This window comes from Paroedura picta, chromosome 14 (genome assembly GCF_049243985.1).
Source record: "Paroedura picta isolate Pp20150507F chromosome 14, Ppicta_v3.0, whole genome shotgun sequence".
Taxonomy (NCBI): domain Eukaryota; kingdom Metazoa; phylum Chordata; class Lepidosauria; order Squamata; family Gekkonidae; genus Paroedura; species Paroedura picta.
The window spans coordinates 26,655,783-26,667,489 of record NC_135382.1 but is presented as its reverse complement, the minus strand read 5'-3'; the positions used below and the strand labels follow the sequence as shown (position 1 = coordinate 26,667,489).

General features: G+C 42.9%; 2 protein-coding genes across 3 annotated transcripts in view; one reads left to right on the top strand and one right to left on the bottom strand.

Annotated features, from left to right (window-relative positions):
* WWOX (WW domain containing oxidoreductase) overlaps positions 1 to 11,707 on the top strand; it is a 538,960-nt gene that overhangs the window by 219,256 nt on the left and 307,997 nt on the right. The gene's annotated exons all lie outside the window — the stretch shown is intronic.
* The window catches only part of LOC143823983 (uncharacterized), a 37,290-nt gene that overhangs the window by 1,962 nt on the left and 23,621 nt on the right, over positions 1 to 11,707 (bottom strand). The window contains exons 3-7 of the mRNA XM_077310764.1: positions 6,121 to 6,262; positions 3,661 to 3,826; positions 3,475 to 3,540; positions 1,756 to 1,919; positions 681 to 725 (exon numbers count right to left, since the gene is read on the bottom strand). Coding sequence (XP_077166879.1) covers positions 681 to 725; positions 1,756 to 1,919; positions 3,475 to 3,540; positions 3,661 to 3,826; positions 6,121 to 6,262 — 583 coding nt within the window. The remainder of the gene's footprint in view (positions 1 to 680; positions 726 to 1,755; positions 1,920 to 3,474; positions 3,541 to 3,660; positions 3,827 to 6,120; positions 6,263 to 11,707) is intronic.

Below are 11,707 nucleotides of genomic sequence, written 5' to 3'. Positions count from 1 at the left end.
AAATACGGACTCTAGCCTCCACCACCCCCACTCTATTGGCAGCTTCGCCAGGCTGTGGTGAGGCTGGTTGAGGCAGGGGGAAACTCAGGCAGGCGGCTCTAGCCTCCTACCCCCCCCCCAGCAGTCTCTTTGTGCAGCTGGAAGGCAGAGGGGGAGGCAGTCGGGGATGGTGTGTCCCGTACTTGGTTGGTCCCCTGAGGGGGGTTAGTGCCCACCCTGAGGACCAATCAGGGAGGTGGAGGCAGTTAGCGGTGGGCCATTTCCTGACTAATTGATGCTCTAGGGCGAGTGACTCTCCAGGGGCCCAGTCAGGTAAGCAATGAGTCCCAACTCCTCTCACCATCCTTCTCCACCTTTATTTATGGTACAGATGTTCCATCAAGTCACAACGGACCAATGACAACTCCAGCAAGAGGTTAGTGGCAAATGAGAAGCGGAGTTGTTTTTTTCATTGATTTCCTCTGCAGAGTCATCCTTGGTAGTACCAACCCCACTTAGCCCCTAACATCTGATAAGATTGGACTGTACCATACGATATTTAAATGCATTGTTGACCTGATTTCTCTCTCACATACACAGTTATAATATCAATTTTTTTTGGGGGGGGGGAGATAGCAGCGAAACATTCCACTCCAATATTTTGAAATGAAAACGAGAACTTTGAAGAGGTGGGCACTTACCTTTTTCCTGATCAGCAGCAGTTTTGATCCCTCCAAGAAGAGTGCCTAGGAATATTACATGGGAAGATGTACTTCTAAAACCTCAGTGCATACACATTATATCAGAAGTCCTTTCTTTGTTGATTTCTGGTTAATCTTAACTACTTATCATCCACATATAATCTTATTTTTTAATAGCATGAGGATCTTCACTGGAGGAGTTTGTTGCAATGTATATTACACAGACTCTATCAGAAAACTGCAGAACAGAATTTTGTGAGAAAATAAGTTTACTCGTAGCGGTGCATAAAATCTAGGTGGTTGTTTTATTACTATAGAATTAAAATATAGTGTATTATTTGCAAGCTTTCTTGCTGTTCGGAGAGGTTTTTACACAGATGAATAGACTATATTGTGTATGGCTTCACTGAGCGACTGAGCTTGCTTTTGGCATGCATTTTTCATTGTGAACCTTTCTGTGTGCTGAACGCCAAGCTGGAGTGCTGATTTTGTATTCTACACTGTGTGGTGGTAGACAGATGATCTTGTGAAGGCCATTTCCTTACTCTTTTTATTTGTGATTCCCATGGAAAACTTGGCATCTAGTGAGATGAACAGTTGAGAAAGAGTGCGCAAAATGAGAGCCCTATTCTCTTCCAAGTGCATCAAATGCAGATTTTGGGCTATTGCTTTTTCTACTTCTGTGGGTATTGAACATAGGCCTCCTGAGGACATATTCAAGGGCACCATCTGAACTAAGGGGGTTTCAGGGAGAAATGATATGCTTGTTGACCAGAGTAAATCTACTCTTTGCATCTTGATCTCCTGTGGGCTGTAGAGAGCATTTATTCTCCAAGTCACAGTATAGTAGCCCCTGGAGAAAAATGATACTATCTTTACCGCTGGCTCTTAAATAAAGTTGAAAGAGCCATCTGGGTGGCACTGTTTGGGTCTATGCTCTGCTGTCCGGGCCTGTCCGGCTCTCGGAATCCACAGGCAGCCACAGGCGGCGGGCCAATCTGGCGGCGGGCCAGTCCCTTCGGATTGGGACTGCCTCTACAGTGCCCACCTCCCCCACCCGCGTGGCGCCACTCACCAAGCCTTGCTGCCACACACCTCCTTGCCGCTGAGGGCTCCACTTGGCCAACTTGCTTCCTTCCAGGCTGTGGGGTGCCGCGTGGCCCTCCGTCCCCCCACCATGGAGCCACCTGCTCCACACACACCTTCTCACCGGCAATGCCCCGCGGCTTATCTGCGCATCTGGGAAGGAACACCTTGTTGCTCAGACCAGTGAGTGAGCTATAATCTTTTTTATATCAGGCAGTTGCTGTAGATCTGATTTGGCCTACTGCTGTGATGCTTCCCACATCATATTCTTGAATTCCGTGTAAAACACCCCTTTAGCCTTATCTTATAGTAGCATGCAAGTAGAATCCTCCCTGAACCTCTTAGATTCCAAGTTTAGGAATTCTTTGAAGCCATGTCTTGCAAGTATGCTGTGTCCATTGCAAATGACACACTCTCAGCAATCCTTACTAGTTGTTCTTTTCAGCTTTTACATTCTGGCGTCCAATGACATGACAGGGCCTTGTATGAGAATCATGACCAATGGTGAATTCCAATTTTTACCACAGCCCCCAAAAGACTGCTTTCTCCCTCAGTCTTTCTCTCTTTCTCCAGCTATAGATATTCTCCTGACATCCTGCTTAGATGATTCAAAGTAGCGTTGGGCACTTCAGGCACCAAAGTGCCCAACTCTAGTTCAAAGCTGCTTAAGACGAAGTGTGGTACTGATCTGTTGTTCCAGTAGGAACTCTTTAGGAACTGTTACTAAACCTGACATAATTTCAAGGCATTGCTTTTCATGAATGCAGGTAAAGGTATCCCCCGTGCAAGCACCAGGTCTTGCCTGACCTTTGGGGTGACACCCTCTAGTCTTTTCATGGCAGACTCAATACAGGGTGGTTTGCCAGTGCCTTCCCCGGTCATTACCGTTTACCCCCCAGCAAGCTGGGCACTCATTTTACCGACCTCGGAAGGATGGAAGGCTGAGTCAACCTTGAGCCGGCTGCTGGGATCAAACTCCCAGCCTCATGGGCAGAGCTTCAGACAGCATGTCGGCTGCTTTACCAGTCTGCACTACAAGAGGCTCTATGAACCTAGGTAGAAGATGCTAGTTCTTGACTGTACATGCACCAAAGAGTCAGCTCACTGCGTTTCCTTCTGGTTAAATGTGTATGAGATTGGACTGCTCTGGGCGAATATGTGGTTTCTTGTGGATCTGACATACCGTCACCATTGCTAAACGCTAGTCATTACGCAGAACAGCAAACTTCCTGCATCCCAAAGGACATGGTGTGTAGTGTTCACCTCGCTTGTCCTTTGGAGACACTATTTTAAGCTACGGAATCAATAGACCCATTACACTGCCTAAAAATAAAACAGAATAGAGAGTCATCACAAAGTACCTGGGTGGCTTAACACCATTCCTTCTTCTGGAGGGGCACATTTTCAGTTACAAAGTGGGCTGCTCATCAAAGACTGAGCCAGGGTGATGGTGGGGATCTGCATGAAGACTGGGAGGGCTAGCGTTTATTGCTGTGGTCACCTCCAAATTCTTAAACCATGGTCCACTAAGGATGCTGCAGTACAAATGTTAATTGGAAATAACGCTACATCTTCTCATGAGAGCTGGTGTGAAGTGTTGGTTAGGCCATCATACTAAGAACTGCAAGACCCCGCTTTGAAAATTCACTCTGTAGTGGTAGCACAATTGGTGACCTTAAGCCAATTACACACTCTTAGCCTAACTTACCCTACATGGTTGTTGTGAGGATAAAATGGAGGCGAGAAGAATGATTTCATCCACCTTGGATCCCCCCTGGGGACAAAGGCAGGGTATAAATGAAGTAAACAAATCAGGAATAATACTATATAATATTACTATCCAGGAGGTGATTAAAACTTCTAGAAACGAAAGAAGACAAAGACTCTGTCCTACCTTATGATCCTGGAGATCCTCTTGTTCTTTCTTCTTTCCTTCACTTTTGGCTGACTTCTGCACAGTGAATTGCAAATGTACGTCTCAGTGCTTGAACCTTGGGTAAGATTAGTTTGATTTTGGATTGTGTAACACGGGGGCTGACTTGCACCGAATGACAGTGTTACTGTAATACAATATGAATAGCGCAATCACTTGGCACCAGTCTAATGGTTCTGACCCTTCAGTCGTTGCCAGTGTTAAGGCTAGAGGAGAAATAGGGTCATAGGAGAGATAAGAGTCCTTCCAATTCTGTTGAGGGGGACATATGAAAGCTTCTAAGTCTTTGAAGTGGCACTTGTAAGCTTTGCCTTTTGTATGAAGTCACGTTAAAATGGGAAGCCTGACAATCGCAGAGGTACTATTAAAGCACTTTCTCTGCTCCTTTCCCCTTAATATTGTTCAGGTCAGTGGCGGAACTCAAAACAACAAATGACAATCTCACATCTTTTGAGATCCAAAAGACAGATAATCACACAGACCTTATGAATCATCACAGAAACCACATGACCCTGGACCGATTTTTATTGTTTGCTACATAAAGTGGTTTGCAATTCTTCACATTTTTATGCGGGAGAACTGAAGGGAAATGCTGGTGGATTTCTGAAGGGGAACTTGCAGAAGTGTCATTGGCTGATTTCCACGGGCAGAAAATGCTGAACGGCGCTCATATGGAAATGGGGCTAATCCCCACCTACACATGATGCAGCCTCCAGGCTTGTCTCCTCCCATGGGCCTGCCATGGATTGGGTCCTCAGTTGCACCAGGAGAATCTGCATTCCCTTAACTTGCTGAGGGGGCCAATGTGGTCTGTCCCGCAGCAGGGCCATGTGGACAGGGAAGAGCCAGCTCCTCCCCATTCTACAGTGACCGAGAGGGGACTAAAAATGACCCGATCGGCTTTGCTGATGTTCAGCACGCTGTGGGGTGGACCAGTACATTTTTTTTATTTTGCAGGAAGGTAGGATAGGATTCCACACAATCCCACCTTCCTGCAAAATAACACTCCCCTGACCCTGTCCCCCTCACACATGGTGGAATCTATCTGCTGCTAATATGTTTCCTGGCACAGCGACTGGGTATGGCTGCTGCCATGCAGAATCAGCCATTGAGGGTTAACATTTTGGAGAATATAATGATGTAAAAAGTGTCTTCTTCAAAGTGCACCCTGATCCAGACTACTCCAGTCTCATCAGATCTTGGAAGCTAAGCAGGGTTGTCCCTGGTAAGTATTTGGATGGGGGACCACCAAGAAATACTGAGGCAGGGAATGGCAAACCACCTCTGAACATCTGTTGCCCTGTAGGGTTAAAGGTAAAGGTATCCCCTGTGCAAGCACTGAGTCATGTCTGACCCTTGGGGTGACACCCTCTAGCGTTTTCATGTGGGCTCAGCTGTGACTTCACATCAAAAACTCCCCAAAACCAAAACTTTATTTGGCAACATGTAGCAAGTTGTCTATGAGAAGAAGAAGAAGAAGAAGATGAAGAGTTGGTTCTTGTATGCCACTTTTCTTACTTGAAGGAGTCTCAAAGGGGCTTACAGTTGCCTTCCCTTCCCTCACCCCACAACAGACACACTGTGAGGTAGGTGAGGCTGAGAAAACCCTGATATTACTGAAGAACAAGAAGAATTGGTTTTTATATGCTGCTTTTCTCTTCCTGAAGGAGTCTCAAAGTGGCTTACAATCGCCTTCCCTTTCCTCTTCCCACAACAGACACCCTGTGAGGTGGGTGAGGTTGAGACAGCCCTGATATCACTGCTCAGTCAGAACAGCTTATGGAGGAGGAGCAAGGAATAAAAGCTGGAGAAGAGGGGATGGGCTGTGGCAGTTCAGGTTCAGTCCTTGGAGGCATCACCAGTTAAAAAGATTAATAGTAGATGATTTGGGGGGGGGGGGGAGGTAGGGCATTGGTAGTCAGAGTAGAGAATACTGATCTTAAGTCAGTAAAAGTCAGATTTTGTGTCTTGATGTCTGCAATCAGGAAGTCGGCAAACAACACATAACTGCATCAGCTGCTCATTTCCCTATATTTTTCCCGGATATTAATAATTTCTCTGAATATGGAACCTTTATTTTAATACTTTAATGCTTTTTGACCAGAGGGACACCTTTCCATTATGTTTTTCTTAAATGGACTTGTGAGAAGAGATGTATGTTGGGAGGAAGGAAAACAGATTATAAAACCCCCATCGTTTTAAAATAACTCAAAATGAAAACAAAATGTAACTCAAACCACCAAATAAGAGCACTTTCTCTGTATTATAACTGTGTAGTGGTGATCTGATAGTAGAATGCCAGATCCATTTTAAACAATATGGAACTCTGGTTGGGTTATACAGACTTCAGTTTTCATTCCATGTTTAAATGCGTTTCATCTTTTGTTTTTATGACATCTAAACCAGTGGCCATCACCCTACCTTGCAGTAGGTAGCATGATGAATTTTCTTCCATTAGCCTCCAAACTGCTGTCATTAAATTCCATTTGGTTGCATTCTGTTCACAGACTATGAATGATGGGTTAAGAATTCTCTCATCTGATATTTCTAGGTCATAGCAGCCCTGATTGTAACAAGTAATATACAGTGCTGTATAGCCAAGGAGCATTTTTTTTAGGACTGTAATTTTCTGAAACTGTTTCCAGGCTGCCCTGGCTCTCACAGGGATGATGTTTCTGCCCACGCTGAGAGAGAGAGAATGTTCCCCATAACATTATGGCCCATTGATGTCCCTCCCCTAACCTAACCCTGCCCTCCCTAGACTCCACCCCCCCCCAAATCCCAGGAAGTTGGGGCCCTTCCAAGTTTTATGTTACGTTATTTGTTTATTTTCAAAAGTTATACTCTGCCTTTCTATTCTCGTAAGGGCCACCATTGTGTCTAACAAATTAAAGCATACCTTTAAAAAAAAATCACATTTTAGAACCATTTAAAAACTCACGATCCCACACATTATTACAATTAAAAACTTAGTTAAAATACATATGCACACAACTGTGTCAGCACAGAGGACATCCTTTGCTTTAAAACAAGCAAACAAACAAAAACAAAAAATAGCTTACTGTGATATAAAACAATAAAGTCGCATTTGAAATTTCCTCCACAGGAAATAAAATATGCATACACAGAGGCTCCACTTTAAAATGCTCTGTTATAAATGTTGTGATGGACTGCCCTTTTCAAAAGCTTAGAAGTGCTGTACAAACAGCTGAAGGGCTGTGGAGGGTTAATTCTTCACAGAAACAGAGAGTCTTGAGTGGCAGCCTGCTCCAAGCCATTTTATTGGTTAGTGTCAGCTGAAGAGAGAAAGACTTGAGAGCTGCATGCTGAGGAGACAGTCAGATGTCTGCCAAGACTGAGTTGAGTCTGATTTCAGCCCTAAATGAGAATAGTTGAGCACTGACAGTTTGGAAATCAGCTCTTACTGAGAACAGTTTAACACAGACAGGAGAACTGGGTTCAGTCAGTAAAGAGAAAGAACAACAGATGGAAAATCTTGCCTCTGAGAAAGAGAAGTGGACAGGTCCATCATAGACGTCTTTCTAGGATGACTGCTTTAGCAGTAGCTCTTTATATATTACATTTCTGGACTATTCAAGTAGAACGTTTTTTCTGCATGTACACACATGAACTCAGCTAAATGTCATAGAAAAATAATAGAAATACAAAATAGTAAAATAATCACTGTGAATCACAGGTTCATGTGACGATAAGTATATCTGTAAACATAAAAGTGCTCTTTCTTAATTAATAGTATGGAAGGACGTACCCTTTAACTGCTGCACTTGTAGTTTCACGACCATCAATATCTTTCCTTCTTTCATTAATAAACTGGCAAACCAAGGAAGAAAGCAGCAGGAGTATTTTTTTCGTACCCTAAGCTCTACTTAATCAACAGCAGTCTTGTTCAAACAGGAAAAAAAAATGTAAATGAGGTTCATTAATTCTGCCGGCAATAAACAGGAAAAAGGCAAAAGCTAAACATGAAATAATGTTCTTTTTAGCCAGAGATATTCTGGGTAGGATTGCATATGGAGAAATCAGGTAGTTAAATGACCTTTCAGATTGTGAGTGACTAGGGGAATGCAGGAGTTTATGTATGGATTAGCACATTGATAGGCTCTGAGTAGCAAAAGACGATGACTAATTGCCTGACAGAGTTGCACTCCATTCAACTTGGTCACCGAAATTAATTTCTGGTTTCAGGACTGGCAGAAAGCAGCTGTAGAATTTCAGCTCAATACTCAAATTAACTGGGAGTCTAAATTATTTCTTTGCACACACAGTATTAAAGGAGCAGGTTACCAAATTGATCTTGAGTTTTATGCAGTGGAGACAAGGGCTATTCCCTCGCTTTCATCAAATGCCCTTGTTCCTTGGAATTGGAAAGGAATAAGCAGGTGCCTGACGGAAGCAGTCCACCACTGGTTTTCTGGTGGTGGCTGATTTTAACATCTGAGCATCCTTTTCCAGATTGGAAATGAGAAGGGGGTATTCTAAAACTGGTCGTGGGGCTAATTACTGCTTTTTGATGAAGTCAGACCTGGTCCCGTGCAGTTCCAGGCCTGTAGTGATTCAGGCCCTCAGGTGGCCCATGGCATGGGAATGTGGATAAATCTGCATACCCTTCTTTGCTCCGGACTTCAACAGGGCATATGAGGGGCCTTGGCTGTATATCTGTGGAATCATAATTCTACAAGGAATTGGCCTTTAGGTGATTTTAAACCATAGATTTCAAATTTAAATAATTTTAACTTGAAAATGCCTAATTTATTTTGTACGTTTAATTTATTTGTATTTTAATATTGTATCTTGAACTTTTTGTGACCCACCTTGAGCCGCTGTGATTCACCTTGAGGGTGAAATATTTATTTAGATTTATATACCGCCTTTCCTTGCGGCACAAAGCGGTTTACAGAGAACATAAATTGTGCGATGCAAGGCAACGTAGTTCAATAACTGTGTCATGAATGCGGTATCGTCAACATAATCGTAACATAACATAGGCCACATTTATTCACAAAATGTTTATTCACAGTAACATTACGGCCGCACCCCCAAAGAGTGAGGATTTCTGGATGGGATGGGGAGGGTGTTCTCTGAGTCCAGTGTATTCTTGGCCTCAACAGAACAACCTGGTCCTGTTTGAGGTCAAATGTGCTTCTTTGAGGCCGGGCATCATTAACTGGTTGGTGTTGGCCAAGCGTAGTTTACAAGTGTAAACATAAATACATTAAAAATAAACAAGACAACAAAAAAGTAGTTCTCGTAACATTTTAACAGATAATGTAAAATGCATGCATGCTGTCCAATCCGTGCATTCTGTAATTTGAATTAAAACGTTCCACTATGTACATCTAATTATTATTAAAGTTAACAATCAGCCTACCTATTAGAAGAGTGGATCATCAAAACGTTTGAATCATGAGCTTTTTCATTTGTTCTGTTGACCAAATCTTACATTAAAAAACAAAAACAAAAAACTGAAACACTTTTCAGTGTTTTGCAGGTATGATTTTAACTGCAGCATTCATGAAGAAAGATCGGTCTTCAGTGTACCCTAGTTAAGAAGTCAGTTCCTAGCATATATCTCATAATCTAATAAATTATTCTTAATAGCCCCGTCATTTTTCTTAGTTGAGTGGAGGGCAAAGACAGAACAACTTCTCCCATATCCTGATTTCCCCAAACAGAATATATTAGAATTGTGCATTTGATTTTGTATATTTAATTCTTTTTGTAAGATATTTTGACACATGTTGAAACAGTTGATTCTCTATTCAACATCTGCCTGCGCTCGGAGATCCGTGTATTATTACAAACCTTATCAAGCTGGAGCAGACTGAAAAGTTACGTCGTCTAGTTTCCTGCCCCAGAGGCAACATCTTCTTACAAAATCTATTGCACGGATGAAAGCAGGTGCACACTGGAGAAAGGTGCCTGCAGACCAAAGAGCTCTAGATGGAGCAATTTTATGAACAAGTTTGTTTTTACTATCTGCTCTTTCATTTCCTGGATAATGTTTTTAATATTTCAGCAGCCCTATAGGGTGAGTACCTTAATACTCTTTCCAGGTTCCTTTTTTTCCACCCTTTATATAAGCATTTGAATCTAAAACTCATACCTTCCACCATTTCCCCAGATGAAAACAGGAATACTATTTTATACTTATGACACCCTTGCCCTCACATTGCCTTGACCTGGATGGCCCAGACAATGCCAGTTTCATCAGATTTTCCTACAAGGTCACCACAAGTCAGCTGCAACTTGCCAGCATTTTTTACCACTACCCTGACATCAAGGATGGCTATTTGAGTGTTCCCTCCCTCTCTCCCCCAAGCCAGGGAGGAGGGATTTTTTTTTAACCTATAGGCTCCTTTGGAATTTCAAGACAGGGTGACCACTACAAAATGGCTTCCACAGCAGGTAGACCAAGCCCACACGCACAGGCGCAAATGGAAGGAGGATGGGGAATATAAATACACACTAAGAAGAAGCTCCAAGTGGGATGACAAATACACAAAAGAAGATGACCTATGGGGGATAATACACAAACACACAGGAAACACCACCAATGGAGGATAAACATGCCCACAAGTCTTCTAAGAGGGGAAAGGGGGCAGATAGCGCACACACAGAAGGCAGCCACAGAAGGAAGGAAACTCACACAACTCACAGAAGACTAGCAACAAGGGGTGGGGGAGGAGAGCCACAAAGTTGTTCTGCCTTCACCACAGCACCACTCACTTTCCTGAAACATTTGGTGGGCGCCCGGGAAATGCCTTCAGGTGCCATAGGGTGGGGAACCTTTATGTAAGCTGTTCTCTGCCTGCTGTGCTGCATTCATTTCTCCTTTAACAACCCATCCTAGCCTTCACAGACTTTTGAAAGAGAACGTCTTGGTAAAATTGACCATGATGGATTCCTTTTGGTGGTGCATAATTTCACACAGCTGATCTAGTTGTAGGGCCTTGTTTGATAGAATGCGTAATTTTATCTGTCGATCTAATTCTGCTGATTGTAAAAAAAAAAAAATTGGGACTGAAGCTCATTTAGCAACACTCCCTATCAGGTGGCAGGGAAGGGAATAACGGCTCCAAGATTTTGTATTAATTTGGGCACTAGCTGTCATCCCCTCTGCTGAAATAGATCTTCAGAAAATCGAGTGAAATTTCATGCAACTGAGAATTCGCAAAACGTTTTTAAAAGATTTTTAATCGCGTCAGAAGGAAAAAATCGAGACAATATCAGGACAGTAAGGTTACGTATTAGAAAAAAGAACAAAGTTTGAGTCCAACTGCACCTTTAAAACCCACAAAGTTTTATTCAAAATGTAAGCTTCCGTGTGCAGAATTGATATTAGAAAACAGTAACTCTTGGCAGAAAATAGGAACTCTTGGAGCATATGACATCCAGATGTCGGAAAGCAGTGCGCAGTAAGTACTATATTGAAAAGTGTTTCTTAATATTTAGTCCAGACATCTCCTTAACTATATTGAGACTTATTCTTATTTTCAATTGTTCAGCAGCACTGGCACATTTGTTTATCATTAGCACTAATCTGTGACATTTTTAGGCTAATTTAAAATCTATGCTTTTTCCCCCTGTCTCCCTTCTGGAGTCAAAGCTATCCTGTCACTATAGAATGATATTAGCTATATGGGGACAATTAGATTTTCTCCAGTAGTTTTAAATGAAAAGGGCCTACATACTGAGAGGAAACAAATGAATTCGGATGTCGGAATCCTTGGTGTGTTCATATCAGGGGCAATTACCTTGCAGGCTGGAATTTTCCAGGCTGTACAGAGGACTCGGACAACAATACTTTTGGGCATAATTTCTGGCCACATCTTTATTGTTATGTACATGAGCATTGTCAAATACCAAGGGGCGGGTCCAGCTTCTGAGCAGCCAGCTGACCAAACAAAGCCACACCTTTTGGGGACAGAACAACATGCCAGGTCAAGCTCCCCAAAACCGCCAGGTCTGCTGGGCCAATGGGAGGGTG